The sequence below is a fragment of the Colletotrichum chrysophilum genome (genome assembly GCF_026319265.1).
Source record: "Colletotrichum chrysophilum strain AFK26 chromosome Unknown scaffold_46, whole genome shotgun sequence".
Lineage (NCBI taxonomy): Eukaryota > Fungi > Ascomycota > Sordariomycetes > Glomerellales > Glomerellaceae > Colletotrichum > Colletotrichum chrysophilum.
This window is the reverse complement of record NW_026517333.1, coordinates 84090-104933: the sequence shown is the minus strand read 5'-3', so window position 1 is coordinate 104933 and position 20844 is coordinate 84090. Positions and strand designations below refer to the sequence as shown.

Genomic DNA, 20844 nt, shown 5'->3' with positions numbered 1-20844 from the left:
ACGGAATGCTTTCTTTTTCCGCCCCGTCTCTGTGGACACCCATTTGCGAGAATAAAAAAAAAAAGGTAGAGAGAAAGCGACAATTTGTGCCAATATCACTCTCCCAGGCTTCTTCTTAGCCTGTCTGCTCGAGCTGCCATCCCGGGTTCGAAGTCAGAGAAGAGACCGGGGTGGCATACCCGGGCGATCGCCCGCCCCAATCGCGCGGAACCCCATCTGCGGACGCAATGGCGCTATCACATCTCAGAACGCACGACGCATGACAGCGCCACGCCAGGATTTCCCGCAGTGCATTCTGCTGCTGCTCGCCCGTCTCTTGCTGCACCTCTCTCTCTGTCTCTCTCACTGTGTGTGTGTGTGTGTCTCCGACTCAGTGAGATGGAGGGCCATCAAATGGCAACCTCCGTCTGGCTAGTCGAAGCGAAACTGCCCCTCATCCCTTCATCTCGCAGTCCGATCTGTCTAGACCTTGGAGGAGCAGCATCCTATCTTCGGGAATATTACCATGCAGGCAGAACAACAACCGGCTGATTTCCTCAGACTGGATTGATTGATCGATTGATTGGTAACCCGTCGCGCGACCACACACCGCACCGCACTGTCATCGCTGGTCTGATATTCGCTGGGATGTCCGTCTTCCGAGGAAGCATAGCGCCGAGTTGCGTGCAGGGGTGGACGACGGCCTCGGCCAACAAGACTGGTCCCGGCTTGGGGTTCAAAATGCTCATCGTATCCCCCTTCCCCTCCAAGCGTCACTCGTGAGCAGCAAACATTCTTTCTTTTCCCCCCGAAAGCCACTTAGCAAAGGGGCCGCCTAGAGTCGGGGTGGTCGAGAAAGAAGAGGGTACTTCTGACTCGGCCTCTGCTTTCTGCTGTTCCATTCTCCATTCCAGCCCCCCGTCGTCTCTCGGTGACCAAACGATAGACGGCGGCCACGAATGAGCGAGACCGCGCTCGAAGACGAGCCTGGGCCAGGGCAACGCTGATTTCTTTTGGCAGACTTTCGTTTTTTCTTCGTCTTTTCTCTCCCGCCCACCGCCAAATGACATAGGTAATATTATTCCCATTTTCTTTTGGCTTGAAACAGGGCTGGCTTCCACACGAAAACATCCACCCTCTGTTCCCTTGATAATCTGTTCCGTTCGGTTATTCACACACAAAATTACAAGGAAAAACAACGCAACATCTTACCTTTCCAAAAGAAACCATTCCGGATATGCCCAAAGTCCACATCCTACCCTCCACCCCCCCTTCCCCTACACACCCCCCGGTCTTTCTATCTGGGAAACACCTTGGCGGGCGCATCGAGACTCAGCCGGGGGTGGGATGAGAGAGGGAAGGGATAGAAACGTGCGTGGGGATCATCTCTCACACGGCACTACACTACCCATCCCCCATGTCGCCGGCTCTCGCTCGCAAGTGTCCCCATCGTAAAAAGAAGGTCGGTGCTGCAGCCACTTGGGCTTAAGATCTTACATATACCCGCTCGTCGAACCAGCACCTCGGGACGTCGGACGTCTCCTGACAGGCTACTCCTCTCACCGGTATCTGTCGCCCCTTGCACTTGCCTTGACCGAGTTGTCATGCCAAGTCCCCATCTTTTCTCAGTCTAAATCGACTTCACACACACAATCACACTCAACGACGCACCTGTTGCTGTACGTCTGACAAGCCCGACGTTGGGTTGGGAGTCTGTTGCTGACAGGAAACCCCATAGCAAACAAACCCGTTTATCCCGCCATCCGCCGTCTCCATTATTTCGTCTAGCGGCCCCTCCCTCGTGCGGTATCAAAACCCAGGTTTTCTCGCAAGCCCGCGCCAACCCGCCCTCCAAATCAGCTCCAAGCCAACATGTGCGAGTGGTACCGCCGCAACTACGCCTGCGGGCACCACTTCACGGGCGCCTCCGAGTGGTGCTACCGCTACAGCCAGACGCAGAAGCGTTGCAAGGTCGTCGTGACGCAGGTCGACTACGACTCTTCGGTCTGCAAGAGCTGCATGAAGAAGGGCCACAAGACGGAGGTGCCGTGGGAGCACATGATTGACCGGACCAAGTACGATCCCAGCCGGGACGAGTGAAGATGAATGCCCCTCAATTTTCTCTTCATTAACGACCTTTTGGGGATTGGTGGGATATGCAACAACGACAACATCTTGAACGACAACGGAATATTCAGCAACCGCCGTAATGACGGCACCAAACCGCAAGAAAGCCCTGACACGGAAAGGAATCAGGCACACCAAAACAATACCCCCTCCTTAATGAATCGCCTTCCAAACGGCGTGGGTTCTCTTTTTTTTCTCATCATGGGCGAGACGGATCTTCTCCCCGCAGCGGCGTTGGGCAAAACGCATCGGTATCGTGTAGGTAGCCGCGGACATGGCTTACTAGAGCATCAGGGTTCGGCGCACCTTATACCCATTTGATTTTTCGGTTCCTGTTCAGGAGTCAGTCTGCGTTTCTGGTTTTTTCTCTTTCAATTTTCACAACGGTCTGTTATTTCTTGTTTTTCTTTCGGTTTCTTTCCCATTGGGGATTTTGGAGTCTAGGAAGCGGGGTCTTCGCACCAAAAAAAAAGTGTACTTTACCAGTCTGTTGATGATTTACCCCTCGGATCGGTTGAACCGTCCACACACTCAATGGAAGCCAGTGTTCTACTGCCTTGTCAACATGCTGTTTCGGACTTTGTGAGGCTCTCGTGTCTGTGTTTCCGACATCGGCGGTGTGCTGTGCCTGCCCCCTCGTGTTTCCAGGGTCGATCAACGCCGTGATCCAGCGAGGAATGCGCCGGTGTGGGATCTCAGACACGAGCCTGCCGGAGCTCGACACTCAGCCACTCGCATCCCATGCCGAGCCGGGGAAGGTCAGATGGCATCCCATGACGAGCTTTCCGTTCCACTTGGGGCGGGGGACGATGCGTGGATCTCACGCGCGACGGTCCAGCTGCATCATGTGCATGTGCGTGGGCGGGAAGGTCACGACACAGGCACGATGCTAGGCCGTTTGTGGGAGCTGCTAGGAGGTGAGACAAGATTGACGTGAGCCGCGATGCACGATGGTGCCCACGAGAAATACAAGTCTAGCTGAGACACGCATGGCGGAAGGCTTGATAGCTGAAGGCGAGGGGCGTTGTTGTGATCGGGCTTCACGTTCTTCGGGATGGGAGTATCAGTGGCTGGGGTTGCTGGGCCGTCGAGGCACCCGTTTGGTCGCTGGTGGGGTCGCGGGCTGGGACAGAATCTCATGTTACGTTAGGGTGAGCTGGAATTGAGGTAGCAGCGGCTGGCCTGGCCTCTCCGGAGATACTGACGTTTGGTGGACGGTGTTCGAGGTAGGACGGGATGTTGGCTTAACGTCGGGGGTGCACGGACGACGCCGGAGGTCAGCTCCGGGCTCCGGACACATGGCGGCGGCCCCCGGGCCCTCTTCCGGAAGGGAGAAGGTTTCGGGTGCCCTGCGTGGCCTCCGCAGATTACAACGGCATTCGAGGGACGAGTCTGTCGGTCTCAAGTCCACATGGTTGACTTGTTGGATGGAAGACTTTCGCTATAAAGAAGCCGTTTCTTGGCAATACTCGGCTCCCTCGAGGTCAATCTTATTCGACGTCCACTTGACCTCTGTTCGAAACAGAGACAACCCTCTCGAAATACATGAAGGTTATCGCTCTCAGCTCTGATCAGAACGTGAGAATAGGCATTGGCTTCTTTTTGAAGTATGATTTGAGTTGGCATCAGTTTTGACCACACGCATACAGGAACCAGTACAGAAACAGCGACATGCACTTGCAACAACTGCCGCCAAACAGTCGCCAGTGCTCTACTCCATTGATTATTATTAACCACAAAATCAAGTTCTCGAAGATGAACTAAAGTCTCGAGTAGACCGTCTTTCATCAATCAGTTTGGCAAAAACCGGACCAAGGCTCCGGCGTGACACCGGCGGCCCAAAAACGGCGCAACTCCCCACCACCCGCTGAGTCCTCCACTTCAACAGCACCACCTGCCTTTCTGAATGGCCCGTCGCCGCAGTCGGCCACTCAATCGCGACACCACCAAAGTGACCAAACCTCTTTCTCCCCCACGCAGAAAAGTTACCTAGCCGTATCCACTCTTTTAGCAGACCATTAACTAATCAAGGATGAGCATGCTCTTGTCCTGCCAAATCACGCTTCCCGAATCTGATTAGCTGAGGGCCTCGGCCAAGGTTCCCAGGTTCATTTTGCTGTCGCCGTCGCGGTTGAACGTCGCCCGGCGCAAGGATTTTTTTTCGCGCGCAAATCTCGCCTCTGTCCTCGCTCACGCCACGAACCGAGCCGTCTTTAAAATTTCGCTCTCGTTGCATTGCTTTTTCCAATCCTCCGTCACGGACGAATCGCATCATTTGCGTCATTTCTGCAAACTCCAAGTAGCTCAGCAAGAACAGAAGACGACAAGCATTCTTTGCGACAGACAGCAATCATGGGACAGCCATCCTTCGCGGCATCGAATGCCATCATCTACGTCACTTATGGACTCTTCCTGTATGAATCAAAGTCCCACACATTGGGCAACCTTTCATGAACCCTTTCGAACGCTCTCATCGGGGAAAGAACCTTTCGCTGACCACGCGCGCAGGATCACGGGAACTGCCATTGCGTGGAAGTTCCGCAACCAGTCCAAGGGAGAGTTCCTTTCTGGTAACAGGACTCAGACGGGTCAGAAATCCCCTCACAATCTCGTGACGGCATCTACGAGGCTGCGTTTGCGCCGCCGTTTCTAAATTTTGCGAGCTCGTCTCGCCTCACTTGACACCACCCGACTAACCTCTTCCTCCCCGCAGCCTTCCCCCTGGCCCTCAACTTCATCGCCTCTGGTGAGTGAGGAAGACGCGAGAGCGCTTCTCCGGCCCGAATCATTCTCTTGAGAACAAGAGAGCGGCAGAACGGCAGCAGAACGGCAGCAGCAGCACCAGCTAGAACCACGAATCCAACCCAGCGGAAGCCATGCGCGCAGAGACGACAGACTTGACATGAGAGGGCGCGACATCGCTCCTCATGCCCCCAGAGTATTCATGAGACGAGCAAGATCCAGGGTGCCACATCCGACGAAACTGACAGGCAGGTTCGTAACCCAAAGATCAATAACAGTCCTCGCGGGCACCTCCCTCTCTTCGGTTTGGCCTGGCGGACTTGTCCCCCCCTACTCCGTCCATCATCCACCTTGGCCTGGAACACCGCAGTCGAGGAACCAAGTCCCCAGACCGGCCGAAGAGCGGGCGGGACCCCGAGGATGCGGCTCACTACGGGCGCGGATTTGAACCGGGCGGCGCCGGCATCCACCCTCTCACCCCCGAGAGGAGATGCCCGCCCCCGGGGAAGTGAAGCTGAGATTGTACCGTAATTACTCGATCAAGTTAATGCTTGCGTGGGAAACGTGCTGCCGCTCCAATATCTCTCCCCCCTCCTCCCCCCTTCTCGTGTGCGTTGACAAAAAACTAACCACCCCAGCCCTCGGCTCCGGCATCCTCTTCTCCTACCCGGAGCTCGCCACCATCACCGGCGTCCAGGGCGTCGTCGTCTACGCCCTCTCCTCCTCCCTCCCTCTCCTCATCTTCGCCGTCCTCGGCCCCATCATCCGCCGCAAGACTCCCGAGGGCTTCGTCCTGACGGCCTGGACCCGCCAGCGCTACGGCACCATCGCCATGCTGTACCTCAGCTTCATGACCCTCGTCACGCTATTCCTCTACATGGTCGCTGAGCTCTCCGCCATTGGCCAGGTCGTCAACGCCCTGACAAGCCTCGATGGCCTCCCCGTCATGATTGTCCAATGCGTCATCACCACCATCTACACCTGTACCTACCCCCCATCCTCTCAATCTCCCATCCTTCCACTAACATCCCTCAGCACTCGGCGGCTTCAAAATCTCCTTCATCACAGACAACCTCCAGGGCGCCATGGTCGTCTGCCTCATCATCATCGTCGCAATCACAATGGGCGTAAAAACCGAGATCGACACCTCCCTCATCGACACCTCCGGCCTGCTCAAGCCCACCCTCCTCGGCTGGCAGCTCCTCTACATCCTGCCCATCTGCATCCTCACAAACGACTTCTTCCTCTCCGGCTTCTGGCTGCGCACCTTCGCCTCCAAGACCGACCGCGACCTGCGCATCGGCGTCTCCATCGCCGTCGCCGTCATCCTCTGCGTCCTCACAATGGTCGGCGTCACCGGCCTCGTCGCCGCCTGGTCCGGCGCCCTGCCCCTCGACCAGATCGCCGACTCGGGCTCCGTCGCCTTCTTCCTGCTGCTGCAGCAGCTCCCCGCCTGGGTCGTCGGTATTGTTCTTGTTATGGTCTGCACCCTCTCCACCGCCGCCTTCGACTCGCTCCAGTCCGCCATGGTCTCCTCCGCCTCCAACGACCTCTTCCGCAACCGCCTCAACATCTGGTGGATCCGCGCCGGCGTCGTGCTCATCATCGTCCCCACCGTCGTCATCGCCCTCAAGGCGCCCTCGGTCCTGCAGATCTACCTCATCTCCGACCTCGTCTCCGCCTCCGTTATCCCCGTCCTCGTCTTCGGGCTCGTCGACCGCTTCTATTGGTGGCGCGGCTTCGAGGTCGTCGTCGGCGGCCTGGGCGGTATTCTCACCGTCTTCCTGTTCGGTCTGGTGTTTTACGAGGGCGACGCGCAGAAGGCGGCGAATTTGCTGATTATTTCAGAGGGTTTGTATGCTGACGACTGGAGCGTGTTTGGCGCCTTCGTCGCCGCCCCCGTGGGCAGTTTCCTCTGGGGCTTCGGCGCGCTCGGCGTGCGGCTTGGGTTCCAGTACGTGATGGCCAAGAAGAGCGGCCGCCGCTTCGACGCGCTTGACCGGCCTGTCGGTCCTGGCTTCACCCCTGACGCGGATGGCGTGCCGCATACCGTCTCGCGTGAGGAGTACACCGACGTCACGTCCGATGTTGAGATTGTCAAGCCCGCTGGCAAGTTCTTCTAAACTTTTGACCAAAGCCAGCGAACATGTCGTCTCAGGACGCAAACATATATAGGGGGACGAGGTAGGGGGAGATTTTAATTCTGTATTTCGTGGTTGGAGGATTTCATTCCGCTCCAATGCAACCGCGGCCATTTTCCAGCCAAGATAATCAGACACATATAATACACTCATTACATGTTTTTTGCTCCTCATCCACACATTCCCTCCCGCCGTGACACCCATCTTACGCCTTGAAGCCGCGCCTCCTCTCAAACTCCGCCGCCTCCATCGCCGCGACCTGCGTCTCCTCAGCCTTCCAGCGCTCCATCGTCGTGACCTTCGTGTTGCCCCACACAATCCACTTGCCGGGCTTGTACGTCTGGGGGTCCAGGCTGCGCGACAGCACGAGGTACTCGTTCAGCTTCTCCACGCGCGTGCTGCTCGGCACGGGCTTGCCCGTCTGCTTGTCGACGCGGCCGACCCTCTGGCTGCTGACGATGCCGACGACGGCCTGCTGCAGCAGCGGCGACTTGCCCACGGGCGGCAGCATCGCGAGGCGGTGGCTGAGCAGCTTCGGGCGCCCGTCGTACGCGAGCAGCTCCCAGGTGAGCTTGTGCGTGGTCTTGCGGCGCGAGATGGTGGCCGAGAGCGTCTCGTAGAGGTGCGGCACGCAGATCTGGCGGAGGGTGGTCTTGTCGCCGGCGGCGATGGCCTCGGCGAGCTGCTGGTGCAGGGCCTTGGCGGTCGGCACGATGGAGGAGGCCTGGAACTGCGCGCGGGGCCGTTTCCAGAACTTGGGCATCGATTGGAGCTTCAGGCCGGCGAAGACCATGAGGTCCTTGGCAAGTTGCTTGAAGCGGGCGACGAGGTATGGGTAGTAGGGCTTCGGGGTGCTGGCGAGGGGGAGGGGGACGAAGGTGCCTGTCGACCCGTGGTGGTTAGCTGGGGAATGCAGTGTTATACCGGAGCGTACGGTGACATACCAGGGAGCAGCATGTTCGCCATGTTCTGCTGTTGCTGCTGCTTCTCCATGTTCCTGGCGGAGAACTGAGCAGAAGCCTTTTTGTCCTGGGCGGACATGGCCTTGCTCATCATTCGCATGTCGGCGGAGGGGGGTTTGGCGCCGGCGTAGCCCCTCGTCGTCGCAGGTATCCTCCTCGCCGTGGTCGGGAACGAAGCGCGGAACAAGGTCTGGGGACGCATGGCAGCTGATCGGCCCAGGTCGAGCAACGGCCTCGCGGCGCGGTATACTGTGTTGCTGCTCATCGTTGTCGTGCGGGCGAGAGCGATGGCCTGACGTTCCCGGGGCAGAACACTGCGGCTGGCGATCACCAAAAATCTCCAATTGACGAAAAAAAGATTGGTCCAAGCTTTCGGGACGTCGTTTTTTCTCGAACGGCCCATCGGTGTGGCGCAGGCAGCTTGTGGCGTGAATGAACGCCACAGGTGTGGCGTATGCCGGCCAATGAGCACAGCTTCAATGGACGTGCTCGCGGTTGTGGGCCGTTTTATCGTTATTTCTGTTTCTCTTGGAGGGATTGACTGGAATGACGACGGAAGACGTGGACGGTGGGTTAGGGGATCCGCCGCCAACGTAAGGAACGGGGCATCCAAGGCGGGACCGGCTGTAGGGACCCTGCTGGGCTGTGGTCGACATTAATTGCTTCAGCTCAGGGACTTGGGGTTGAACGAGATGCTGTGTCAAGTTGATGCTTTTTGTGCTTTGCGCCTTCAGGTGTGATACGCGACAACTGGGGTATCTTGAGTAGCCAGAGCCGGATGTAAACATTGACTGACCTGGTGAAAGCCTCCAAAAAGGCTGCTGTTTTCCCATGTCTGTGATCTCGTGAGATGTTGATAAGAAGCTTCGTTGCTTCCATACACGAAAGCTACAGTTCTGTGGATAACTCGGCCAAGCTCGTGTTACTCGCAAGACGGCAACCGACATTCTCGCTTGCCTCACGGGAACTCTCTGCCCCCTCGCACTGCCAGTGAAGCTGCGTTTGGGCTGACCGTTTACGCGTTTGAGAGATTGGGCACTCATGCGGATGCGGCGCTCCCAGAACTCCACGAACCTGTCCGTCCACAGCTTAAACCATCCAATTGCCATCAACCACCGTACCCTTACACTCTCTCCTCTGACACCATCCCCAAAAGACTATCCAGACACACCGTATCCAGTCACTTGATAACAAAAGACCAGCCCAATGCAGAAGGTGGTGCAGGCATCCCAAGGTTCCATCCGCAGCCAATGACACAATTTGCAAAGAACGCCCGCTGGCAAAATGGCAATAATCCCACATGCACACACAAATAATCTTTCAAGGTTCTGCAGCAGTATCCCGTCGTATCGTATCGCATCGACGGTGCCTGGGTATTTCCGCAACTGAAACCACAGACGCAATTGCGGGCACGCGACCCCCATCCCCATCCAGGGTTCCCGTCATCACTTCACTTTCCCGCAGGAAAAAAAGTGCCCGCCCGCTGGCTGCCCCAAATCTCCAAAACGTCAATCCGTCCGCCGCCCAAAACCCCCCCGGGCGCCGTCGTCGTCAGGTCCGAGAAAAAAAGAAAAGGACAGCTACCCAATTTCGAAGAAAGTCAAAGCTCCCGGGAGCTCTATCACCTACCCTAACGGTACCACCACCACCACCGCCAAGCCGGCACCCGAACAACCATCCGTCAGACAAACGCACCGCGGCCAAGTCCGCCGTCCCCTCCTTCCTTCTTCCAAGCTCAAAACCCCCCAGCCACGATAACCTCTTCTTCCTCCTCCTCTCCTCGCCTCCATCTGTATCCTTATCCATACAAAACGAACCACCAATCCCCCAAATCGCCACATGCCACACTCCTCAGAATCCTCCTCCCATATGGCCACCAGCCCCCGACGACAAACCTAAATGGCCCCTCCCGGCCCCCGACGCCCCTCCACGACCTCCTCCCAAAACGGCCACCCTCCTCACCACCACCGCGACGCCCCCTCCTACCCCAGCGGCACCGACGACATCGACCTCCCGCCGCCCTACGCGAATACCCACAACGCAGACCACATTTCCTCCTCCCTCCTCGAGCCCCGCATCGCCGTCGTCCTCAACGTCCCCAAGGCCTGGCGCCCCTGGCTCTTCGCCTGCCGCCTGCTCTCCATCGGCCCGCACATCTTCTGGGCCCTCTCCCCCGCCGTCACCCTCCTCGTCCAGATCATCCCCGTCGCCGTCCCCGGCGGGAAGAAGGCCGCTGCGAACCTCGCCGCCGCGGGACTCGGGAATGCCGCCGCAGCTGCTGCTGCCGCCGGGGCCGCGGCCACGGGAGGGCTAAGCTATGCCGGAGGAGGAGTTGGTGGAGGGGCGGGAGCTTGTCCGCCGAGCAATTGGCCCCCGGCGCACCCCGCGATACCGTTTCCCTGGACGGAGATGTCCCTGGGTCTGATGTGGGTGCGTAGTACAACAGATCAAACATGTAGTTTGGGGAAAGCTAGCTGACAGCTTGGTAGTGCGGCGCATCGGCCTATCTCTCCTTCTTCTTCATCGACTGCCTCATGTCCCGCTGGTTCGTACCCTCTCCCAGCTTGGGAAGCTATAACAGCTAACGCGCTCGACAGGTTGATCAACTACACCCCCTCAGCAACCATAATCCGCATCCTCACAATGAACGCCACAAATGCCTTCCTCACGGAGCGAATCCTCACCTTCTCAGGCGGCTTCGAGGACCCGAGGCTCTTACTCCCGGGATGGGTCACAATCGCAACAGTGAGTCCCAGCCCTCCTTCTGTCTACCCTTCCTCACTAACACATATTTCTCCACGACCAGACCCTGACGATAGCCTACCACATCACCCAGCGCAGCATAAACATCAAAAAGGAAACCTCCACCTCGATAAACATCTTCTCCATCGCAAGCTTCATCAGCATGGTCTCCCTGCTCGCGCACCTCCACTACAACGGCTCAGACTACCCCGAGAAGCCCTTCGAGTCGCTCGCCCGCCTACTGCTCGAGCTCGCGCGGAACGTCGTGGGCGACGGCATCATACCCGCGTCCTTCGACTCATCCTCCACCGCGCGGACAGAGCTGTGACGCACGACGTATTTGCAGGCGAAAAAAAGACGAAGTGAAGGCACATAAGAATACAGAATCATACAATCATCACATTCGGATGTTGGAGAGTGGTCAAAGATACGGGGGCATGGGAACAGCGATGTTTTTGAATGTTTTCGTCTTTTTGTACGGATGGATGGGATGCCCTTTTTGGTTTGAGAAACATAGATACCCACGATCAAGGAATAATTGCGCTGGTTAATGATGGGAAATGTCAATATTGTGGTGGGCGCATGGCTTCACGGTATCTATCTCTAGTGACTGACGTCTTTTCTGTCGATCTCGAAAAAGTATCCGCGAGTCACGGTTGGGCAAATTGAGTTTACGTTGGGTGCAGTCATACGCAACGTTATCTAAACCTTGCAGGCTTCTGGAACGATGCAGCGTGTTGGGTTATCCGGGTTAGCCGTAGGTCACGAAAATGCAAAATCAGCAGGTGTGACGAAGGTGTCAATTTCTAAGACTGTAATCTCTGGGCTGCCCGACTATCAATGGAAGTACGGCAAACCCCAAAAGATATCTCGATATCTGACTTATCATCATCGCGTCGGAGAAGACGCAAGTCGCCCTAAACCATCACGCCGATAACCTCTTCCGTCGGAGGGATGGTATACCGTCCTACTACGTCGATATCGGGCGCCACACTGCGCGGCGGGAGACTGCCAGGTTATTCATGCCTAACACTCCTCGAACCCGGACGTCAGCTCCGCAGACACATGCTGTGGTGCTGTGCAGGAGCGGCGGCGACCTGCGGCGGGCTTAGAAGCCGTGGACCTTAATGGTCTTGGCATCAAGTCCGAGACCCTCCTTCTTGTTGATGAGGAATTCCTGGACGACCTTGCGCTGGTCACCCTGGAGCTGGATGACCTCGCCCATCTCGCTGTCCGCTACGATGGTGCCATTGCAAGCTGGGTTGGGTTAGCTTGGTTGGGAATGAGAAGGCGGGGTAGCTAGCTTACCGAATTGCTTCTTGATGACCTTGAGAATCTTCTTCTGGTCGAATTTCTTTGGAAGACCCTGAACGGTGGTCAGAGTCTTTCGTCCATTGCGTTCTGTGTCGAAATGTCAGCGGTTGTCCTCATCCGAGTTTGCGCACGGCTGAGCGTGGCACGTGCGGCATTTGTCGTCGGCAGCGACGGTCGGGGGTGTCGGGGATGAGACATACGTTGGATTCGTATATGAATATAATTTTGAGCCTGTTTGGTCTCTCCGGTGTCTTCGTCGGCTTCGGCGAAGGGGTCTACATAGGTGGATGTCAGCGGATCTGTCTTTGGACATGGCGGTCAAGGAGAGGCGACGTGTCCGGGCGTGATGTGACCGACGACATCGCGGAGACGCGACGACGACAGGGCAGCACGTGGAGCAGACGTCGGAGGGGCAGACGTACCGTAGGTCTTGAGATTTTCAATTGACATAAACTCGTCTGTTCGGGGGTGACTGTGGGAAATGGGTTTGGTTGAAGGGATGAAAGGTCAGCGACAGACGGCTTGCGGTAAGCGGTCTCGCTGCAGCGGGCGTTTAGATGAGTGGTAGTTGGTTTGTAGCTGAGTAGCGCGGATGGATGTCTGGTAGCTAAAGCTGGCGGGAGGGCTGGCGGTGATATACGTGACGAGAAGGTGGCGAAGTCAGTCGGAGTCGAGAGTTGGCGAGGCCTGTTGGGTTTTGTACGTCGGAAGATTTATGGGGGGTGGGTGGTCTGCAGATCGATGACTGATGTTTGTGGAAGTTGGGAGAAATGACGGACTCGGTCGGGTACGGGGGGGCTTGCTCAGTGAAAGGGGGGGTGGCTCACTGCCAGCTGCATCAGTGTGGGCTTCGGAAAGGCCAGAGAGGGGCGCAGGTGGGAGGCACGGGTGACGAGGGGCAAGGCGCACGGGCCCCCGTCGCCCATCCAGCACCTCCTCAGCGCCTGAGAGGTGTGGGAAGGCACTGGACTGAGTGCTGACCGCCGTGGCCGATGCCTGCCCAGAACCACCGCCTGGGAGAGCGCTTACCCTGTGCCTGGTGGTGATTGGCAGATAAGGCAGGCTCCGATGGTTCTGGCCAATGAGCACCGCCCTGAGGCAGCCCACGGAGGATCCACCAAGCCCACCACCACTCACCGCACCTCGCTGCACTGCACCAAGCTGAACACACACACACTCGCTTCATCACCGACATCAGTCACAGACAGCAGCCATCATCTCAAGGTTGCTTTTCGCAGTGACTCTCGCTCACAACTCACAACACATCCTTTGGACCAGCTCACCCAGTCAAGAAGCACCAGATAAGATAGCTAGAGTCACAGTCGGTGCAGTCACGCCAGCACGGCCCCCACCCAGCACCCAGCTAAGGCCGGCCCTTCTCGAGGTCGTCTGCGAACCATGGCTAGTTGCGGCCTAGTGCTGGGGAAAGCAGCAATACATGCACCGTGGGCCGTACGCAGTAGCACGAACTGTTCCTACTGCGTACTTCGTATCTCGGCAACTAGAGATACCCATCGCCCACGTACAGCCACCCGCGACCACCGGCCGAGCCCCGGCGCTACCGCGGCCCTCTCGTACCCTCCGCCCAGGTATCCCATCAGATCCAGCTACCTCCCGCCCAGCTCGGGCTGAGACAATGGCCATCATCTGACGGGGAAACAAACACGGCCATCAACCAAACCTCGCATTGTACCTTGATCTAGCAGGGAAGGCGCGCGGTCGGCGGTGCCATGCGACTCGACTCGACTTCTTTACTGCGTTGCAGTCGCACCAAAGAGGAGTCCGGATCCCCCTTGCATTCATCCCGCCGGCCGAGTGACCCATCCCACCGTCCCGTCCCCACCTGCCGCCAGCCGGTCCAGACAAAAAAGTGGCCAGCCCGGCGTTTCCGTCCTGCCGCATCCAGCGCTGCGCCCAGCCCTACGGATCATCCGCATCCGGGCTTTGCGCCGATAAAGCCTCGATCTGGGCCGTGCAGCAATCTGGTGGTCAAACCGGCCTTCCAATTATGACATAATATACGGCAAATTCCATACAGGCGAGCGCCCTCAGTCCAGCTCCGGCACGGGGAGATGGTCCACGAGCTTCAGATGCGTCAGCCCAAGCTTCTTCAGAGCCTCAACCGCGTTGCGGTCCCTCAGCTCCTCCGTCTCCTTCTGCGTCACCAGCACAAAGTCCTGCTCCAACAGCCAGCTTCCCTCCTTGACCCCGTACTTCTCCGCCGTCGCCTTGTCAACCTTGTCGAGGTCCACCACGAGGCTCTTCTTGACACCAAACACCGCATCCGACTTCTCGTACGGGTCACCCCGGATGTAGAGCGCACTTGCTTGTCGTCAGCTTATCTCTCACTCGGTATGCCATAGGGAGAACCTACGTGATCAAGTGATCCCAGCCCTTCTTCTCAAACATGAAATGCAAGTGTGCAGGCCGCCAGCAGTGTCGGCCCAAATGGTCCAACAGCTTTCCTACAGGTCCGTCGTGCGGAATGGGATAGCTGACGGGCTTGATGCCCTGGAACCAGAATCGCCCATTGTCATCAGATACCATGACGCACCGCTCGCTCGCCTCCGTTCGTCCCTCGTGCTGCACGTCATAGTGCCCGCTGCTGTCTGTCTCCCAAATGTCGATCTTGACCCCAGACACCGGGTTTCCCTGGCGGTCCTTAACTGTGCAGACAACCAACAACGGCTCACCCTCGGGATCTCCCGACATGTTGGCCCCGTTCTCCAGCGTTGGCGCATCGTGCGTGTGGAACGGGCCCAGGACGGAGCCCTCGGTCGAGTCGGACGGCTTGGGATGGTTGATGCTGTCGACGAGCAGGGAGAGGCCGAGAATGTCGGAGAGGAGAATGAATTCCTAGCCTAGTCAGCCGGTCTGTCCCTTTCGTAAGAGTGCCACAAGGGGACGGGTCGACTTACATGCCGCACGTCGCTGCTAATCTGCCCGCACCCCACGAGGAAGTTGAGCGCCGCCATCCACTCGTCGGTGCTCAACCTCGTCTCGCGCGCAAAGTCGTGCAGGTGCGTGACGAGCCGCTCCATGAGGTACTTGAGGCGCGCATTCTGGCTCTGCGAGTTGATGCGGATCGTGTTGGGCGTGATGTTGTCGATCGTCAGATCCAGCAGCTCCGGTGTCTTGTCCGCCATGCTTGCTGTTTCTTTTCTGGTTCAGTTGCAAAGTTCCCACGACTGCAATCCGAATCCTTAAAGGTCGTCCGGGATTGAACGGTTAAGTATGTCTTCCGCCCGTCTGTGTAAGTTGCGTCGTCGAAGCTCCAAGGCTAGGGGGACCCTCTTTATGTAATGCTCGGTAATCACCAAGCTCCGAGTGGACTTTTTCACTTCCCGGCAGCGTGTCCCGTACCTGATGTGCCCCGCGTCACCTTACTTTGTTGCTCGGTGATCCTCTAATAATGATACTTTACCGAGTCGTTGACGTCGCGGGTGATTTCTTAGCCGATGGTTGTGGCCTCTCTTTCGGACCACTTTGCGCGGGCCATCAGTCGATATTTAATAATTACTTCACAGCGGCTGAATACAAAAAAGCCATACGTCAGGTACGTTTCAAAATACCCCCAAGAATGCGAAAAGTCAACGCCGTCACGTAGCTGGCGGCAGTTCCCTTACCCCTCCTTCTACAGCACAGCAGAGCACTGGGAGGGGGGCAACAGTGGAATGCTCTGCGGGGTTTTAGCGTCGCTCTTGCCCCGCCCCCACGTCAGTCGCGGAAAGGTGGAGGCGAGCACGGGCCCTGGGGAATTCCCGACTCCCCCCGGGTCTTGATTCGGGACTTGAGAGTCGGAGGGCTCGGGGAAGGAAAGGGAAGGGGGGATGTGTAAGCGGCGAAGGAGGGAGGTCGGTCGGCGCCGCGGCGTGGATTTACGGATTAACGGGGCCGGGGGTGTATCTCCGGGTGTTGGCTTCGCCGTGATTTCCCGTTTATGGTTTGCCTTCATGTAACTTCTTCCTTCTTTCACCTGCTGCCACCACATAGGAACGGGAAACGGCTTTTGCAATGGCATATGACAACATATCATTTGTGCAATCATCCGGGATTACGGAGTAACAAAATGAAATGCTCCGCGTTTTGTTCTGATCAACGGGTATGCAACGACCTCTCTTCCCGAAACCACACATGCAACCGACCCAGCACTTGCAAAAACCACAATGATCCGCCCGCCAACTCCGACAGCACCACGCCGCCCTCGCAAACCATCCTTATCCAACACGTAACCCCCAAGCCTACTGAATCCCCGCCGGCACCGACCCTTCACCCTCCGTCCCGCCCTCCCCCGCCCTCGCCGCCGTCTTCCCCACTGGCTTCCGTCCATACACAACATATCTGCCCACCATCAGCAACCTCCCACCACCTCACACGGGGAAAACTCACATCGGCAAATACGCATGCGTCCGACAATCCCTCAACGCCATCCTAACCTCCGCGCAAAACGCCAGCGTCTCGTCCCGGCTCCAGCCCAGAAACCGCGTAAACAGCGCCAGCGTCAGCCCCTCTAGCCCGGTATCCAGATTCGCGTGCGTCCACATCCCGATCTCCTTGTAATGCGGATCCCGCGGCCACCTATTCATCGGCCACTTGCTCGTCCACTCCGTCACGCATTCAAATCCCGCCGCCTCCATCATGCGCGCGTACGCCGGCGCGAGGTCCATCCGCCGCCCGGCCTTGGCGGTGCCCTCGCGGAAGAGCGTCGACAGCCGGTGGAGCGGGGAGGAGGGCGGGAGCGTGCCGTCGTCGCAGCGGTAGGGGAGGGCGAAGTCCTGCATCTCGAGGTAGCCGCCGGGCTCGAGGTGCGCGTAGGCTTTGGCGAAGAAGTCCGGGTAGGAGGAGATGGAGCCCGCGAGGACGCGGCCGAAGATGAAGTCGAAGGGCTTGGACCAGGTCCAGTCCTTTTCGAGGTCGTCGAGCTCGAAGGAGAGGTTTGGGGGGACCCATGATGGTTGCATGGGGCTTAAGTCGACGCCGATGACCTTGGTGGGTGTTAGTGAGAGTGAAGACGGGAAGGTGAGTGTTTGACTTGAGCTTCGGGGTGTGCATCAGCTAAGAGGATGTCAGTTTTTCCCGCGGTCTTGGAAGAGGGGCGTCGGGTCTTACCATATTCCATCGCCCAGATTCCCGTCCCGGTGCCGCAGTCCAAGACGCGCTTATTCTCTTCCTCGCCCTTGGGACATAGACACAGCTTTCCGCGGAGCGTCAATATCCACATATGATGTTGCAAATCTGTCTCTCATCAGCCGACGAGCCAACGCCTCACTCTCAGTGGACTCTCATACCCAAACGCTCTGCTTCCCTCTCGTCGTTGGGAAACGAGTACTCTACCAGCCCAACCGCATCAGTTGCCATATCACATCCCCACGACCAGCTTCACCGCAACTTACTCCCCGAGCTCATCGCATGGTACGTCCGCCCATTCTCGACATGGAATCTCAACACGCTGCTCCGGATCGACTCTAAGCTCTCTGGCGGCTTAATTCGCATTCGCAGTCAGTTTAACAACATCACCAACTTCCGACATGAAACTCAGACGCGTGGTCTATCAAAAGGGGGGAAGGAAGGACAGAAATGTGGGGATCGCTCAACTCACCTGGGAAATGACAGAGTCGGAATCAAAGTCATCAGGAGCCTGTTCACCAACGCTCATCAGCAATGACCCAAAAGCATCTTGCAGAAGCGAATGAAGCTCACCAGAGGCTGCTGTCCCGGCTCCGGCGACGCCATCGTAGATACGTCGTCGTAGGATGAGGTTGCAAGTGTGGCGACGTGCGGCCAGCTTGAAGAAAGGCAAGGTAGCCTAAAGTGGATAAGGACAGCGTTTGAAGAAAGGTGTGGGAGCGGAAGCGGAGCTTAAACTTAGGGAAGCACCCGCTTTCGCATTTTCCCCTTGGGCGAAGCAAACATCAGATCGACCTGTCTTCCGCGATGGCCGCGGAGCCGGGGATACCCCTGGCATGGGACGTCGTAGATCCACCGAGCGGCGAGACCGCCGACTGCCGGCGTTGAAGAGGTCCAGGCATAAAAGGGAGCTTGGACCTTTAATCTTCAAGATTATGGGTGGTGTGTGCAGGGTCCTCCCGCGAGAATGGGTTTGTTTGGTTCCGGGGAGATTTGGGCAGGAGTTTCGTGGGCATTTTGGTGGGAAGGCGTTTGATTTACCGTGTAGGTACGGGATGTAGGGGAGGGAAAGGGCGTCGGTGGTTGAGGGTCAATGTCCGATCCGCGGTCTGAGGTGGCTACGACGGCATGACTCGAGGTTATTTTGGGAGGCAAGTGTCGTGCTGAATGGTTTTGTGAAATTTCCACGGGAATATGAACCTTCGTGGGAGATGTCTCGCCTCCGAAATGAGGTCATTTGAGGGACCGTGGTTATTTTTGGGCGCTGCGTTTGCAGAGGACTCCGTGCTTCCCGGACCACGTTCCCGAGGGTCCAATTTTGATTCGGGAGGATGACCGGGGAAGTGGGGTTGGTCTCCGAGGCTAGTTTCCGTGCGGGTAGTTCGCGTCCCAAACCGGAAGGCGTCGTAAGGCGTCCATTTGGCAGTTGAATGAATTTCGCAGCCTACCTTATCGGAGGATAGACAGTGATGTAAGCCCAGTAGAGAAGCTAGTGAGGAATTGCAGTGTACATATGCATGGTCTAGGCCCGAAGTGCATTGGACGTTGGGGATGCAGAAACATTCGAGGCGCTGCCACGTAAGACTGCATCTCGCAGACCTGGGATAAATAGAACCGTCAGTGAATGCAGTGTCACCAGTGTGTGGGCCACAGCCTGCTTGTTGAAAGGAGCCGTTGCGGCTGGGCAGAGGCATCCCCCGCTCGCTTCCTGCAGTCAGCACAGCTTTTTACTTCATTCCCAAGTACTTGACCAATAAGTGCGTATTGACATATGCTGGGCAGATTCTGATGAACGCGTGATTAATGCAGCATGCAAGACACACTCGATCGTTCAATTTGATTGAATGCAACACTGCACACTCAGCACCAGGCCACATTCAAATGGGTCAAGTTAACCCACCAACACCTTCTCTCTTTTCCCAAACTTATGGTACGCATCCGTCGTTACCCTTCAAGGGCAAAAGGGGTGCTTCGAACTGACCAGATCCTCGGTCGCCTGAGCTCGTCAACTATTCCAAGTTTCGTCCTGCGACTAAGGCTCGTTCTGCCGACATGGCACCCGGCTATCATTTCGACCCATACAGCAGGATACACTGGTATTCCTACAGCAACGCGGTTTATTACTCCAGCGACCGAAGAACCTGGTATCGCTATAATATCAGTGGAGCAGCAGGGTACGCCAAAGCAAACGAAGTGCCCAACTACCCGTACTGGAATCTCAGCGTTGCGAGGGCGGAGATCCGGCTCATCATTCTGACCCCTCACGAGGACCCGTCCAGCCCCGTTGAATGCCATCTTGAGCAGGTGTCTCTGGGAGCAGCTGAGAAATATGTGGCTCTGTCGTATTGTTGGGGCGACCAGAATGACGGTATGGTGGAAATAACGGTCTCGGGGACGCGTCGTCGGGTGCGGAAAACTCTCGCGCATGCCCTCCAGGAGCTGCGCCGAAGAAAGCACTACCGAGTGTGGGCAGACCAAATCTGTATCAACCAATACAACTTCGAAGAGCGGGCCCAGCAGGTAGATCGTATGGGCGACATCTACAGATATGCGTCCGTCACGATGGCATGGCTTGGGCATTTCAGATCATCTGACACCGCGCTTTTCGGAAAGGCATGTGCCCTCATTGAGGCGTTGATCGCCGCCTCAGAGGGCCAAAAGAACCAAAACAGGGATACTGCAGCCAGCCCAGTGTCGGGATCTTCATATCCACTCAAAAGCCTGATGCATTGGACAGGGCTCACGAGTATGTTTCAGCGGGACTACTGGAGTCGTGCGTGGATCATACAGGAAGTCGCCGTGTCTATGCAGGTTGAGTTCTTCTGGAACGGCCAGTCCGTCTCGATGTCAGATCTGCAAAAGGCAGTTGCTGGATGCAAGGCCTTGGCTTCCACAAGCAGCGAAGCAAGTGCCTTGACCTCACTCACCGTATTCGAGCACGTCGAGCGGCTTATCCGGTTCCGCAACTTTCGAGAGTCGCCGATCCGCCTCGTCGAAGCGCTCATCCTTTCCCGGAGGGCAAAGTCTTCCGATCCCAAGGACAAGCTGTACGCGTTGAAGCACCTGGCCATAGACGGGCCAGACAGCGTGCCGTTCCCCGATTACGAGGCGTCTCTGGACGACCTGAACCGCAAGACTGCCACCCTGCTCCTCCACTTTTACAAGGATGCCGACATTATCATGCTCCCGTGCCACTTCTGGGAAACCTGGGTCCCTCAGTGGAACGATCCGGCAACTTGGGGCGAGGAACGAATCAACAATTATTTGCTGGGAAAGAGCAATTTCGTGGCAGAGCGAACTGATCGCGAGTCTGGGTCAAGCAAAATTGTCCGCAAATGGAGAGCCACCAAGGGGTCCGAGGCTTATTGGAGCATCGAACCTGGCCGAAAACGGCTGCAAGTGCGATACAAGAGACTGGGCCGCGTGGAACAGTGCTCAGCAACAAATCGTGAAGCCAGCACTGCCGAGGTCGGTGAGCTCAGCGTCGTGAGAAAGTATGGCCCTCTCAAGTTTGAACGCCTCATATCACTTTGCTGGCTGTTGTACGATCTCATCCCGAAAAACAAGTTACCCAAACCCAAAAAGACCAACGTCAGAGACTTTCACCATCTTTTGACGGAGTCCGTGCGAGAGTCTGTTCAGAAAGAAGCACCAGAGTTTTATAAGTGGCTGTTTTGCAAACAGAATCTGGAGTTCAAGATTGGCGACGT

General features: G+C 57.1%; 8 protein-coding genes across 8 annotated transcripts; 4 read left to right on the top strand and 4 right to left on the bottom strand.

The window, feature by feature from the left end:
* Nucleotides 1–1851: 1851 nt before the first annotated feature.
* On the top strand, nt 1852–2079 carry COL26b_006305 (uncharacterized protein; the record flags this gene model as incomplete). The annotated part of the gene is made up of 1 exon (XM_053179128.1): nt 1852–2079. One exon carries the CDS (start codon nt 1852–1854, stop codon nt 2077–2079), a length of 228 nt encoding a protein of 75 aa, XP_053036885.1.
* A 2379-nt stretch (nt 2080–4458) lies between these two features.
* COL26b_006304 (uncharacterized protein) lies at nt 4459–6971 on the top strand (the record flags this gene model as incomplete). Its single annotated transcript, XM_053179127.1, has 5 exons — nt 4459–4520; nt 4615–4694; nt 4820–4852; nt 5487–5831; nt 5884–6971. 5 exons carry the CDS (start codon nt 4459–4461, stop codon nt 6969–6971), a joined length of 1608 nt encoding a protein of 535 aa, XP_053036884.1.
* Nucleotides 6972–7194: 223 nt separating this feature from the next.
* On the bottom strand, nt 7195–8216 carry COL26b_006303 (uncharacterized protein; the record flags this gene model as incomplete). Its single annotated transcript, XM_053179126.1, has 2 exons — nt 7195–7871; nt 7934–8216. 2 exons carry the CDS (start codon nt 8214–8216, stop codon nt 7195–7197), a joined length of 960 nt encoding a protein of 319 aa, XP_053036883.1.
* Nucleotides 8217–9850: 1634 nt separating this feature from the next.
* COL26b_006302 (uncharacterized protein) lies at nt 9851–11021 on the top strand (the record flags this gene model as incomplete). Its single annotated transcript, XM_053179125.1, has 4 exons — nt 9851–10282; nt 10441–10496; nt 10549–10696; nt 10758–11021. The coding sequence occupies 4 exons, from the start codon at nt 9851–9853 to the stop codon at nt 11019–11021; spliced, it is 900 nt and encodes a 299-aa protein (XP_053036882.1).
* Nucleotides 11022–11801: 780 nt separating this feature from the next.
* On the bottom strand, nt 11802–12457 carry SUI1 (Eukaryotic translation initiation factor eIF-1; the record flags this gene model as incomplete). The annotated part of the gene is made up of 3 exons (XM_053179124.1): nt 11802–11950; nt 12002–12094; nt 12430–12457. 3 exons carry the CDS (start codon nt 12455–12457, stop codon nt 11802–11804), a joined length of 270 nt encoding a protein of 89 aa, XP_053036881.1.
* A 1598-nt stretch (nt 12458–14055) lies between these two features.
* COL26b_006300 (uncharacterized protein) lies at nt 14056–15153 on the bottom strand (the record flags this gene model as incomplete). The annotated part of the gene is made up of 3 exons (XM_053179123.1): nt 14056–14329; nt 14382–14863; nt 14926–15153. The coding sequence occupies 3 exons, from the start codon at nt 15151–15153 to the stop codon at nt 14056–14058; spliced, it is 984 nt and encodes a 327-aa protein (XP_053036880.1).
* Nucleotides 15154–16392: 1239 nt separating this feature from the next.
* On the bottom strand, nt 16393–17228 carry COL26b_006299 (uncharacterized protein; the record flags this gene model as incomplete). The annotated part of the gene is made up of 3 exons (XM_053179122.1): nt 16393–16992; nt 17040–17062; nt 17117–17228. 3 exons carry the CDS (start codon nt 17226–17228, stop codon nt 16393–16395), a joined length of 735 nt encoding a protein of 244 aa, XP_053036879.1.
* A 1958-nt stretch (nt 17229–19186) lies between these two features.
* On the top strand, nt 19187–20750 carry COL26b_006298 (uncharacterized protein; the record flags this gene model as incomplete). The annotated part of the gene is made up of 2 exons (XM_053179121.1): nt 19187–20628; nt 20720–20750. The coding sequence occupies 2 exons, from the start codon at nt 19187–19189 to the stop codon at nt 20748–20750; spliced, it is 1473 nt and encodes a 490-aa protein (XP_053036878.1).
* Between the last annotated feature and the right edge of the window lie 94 nt (nt 20751–20844).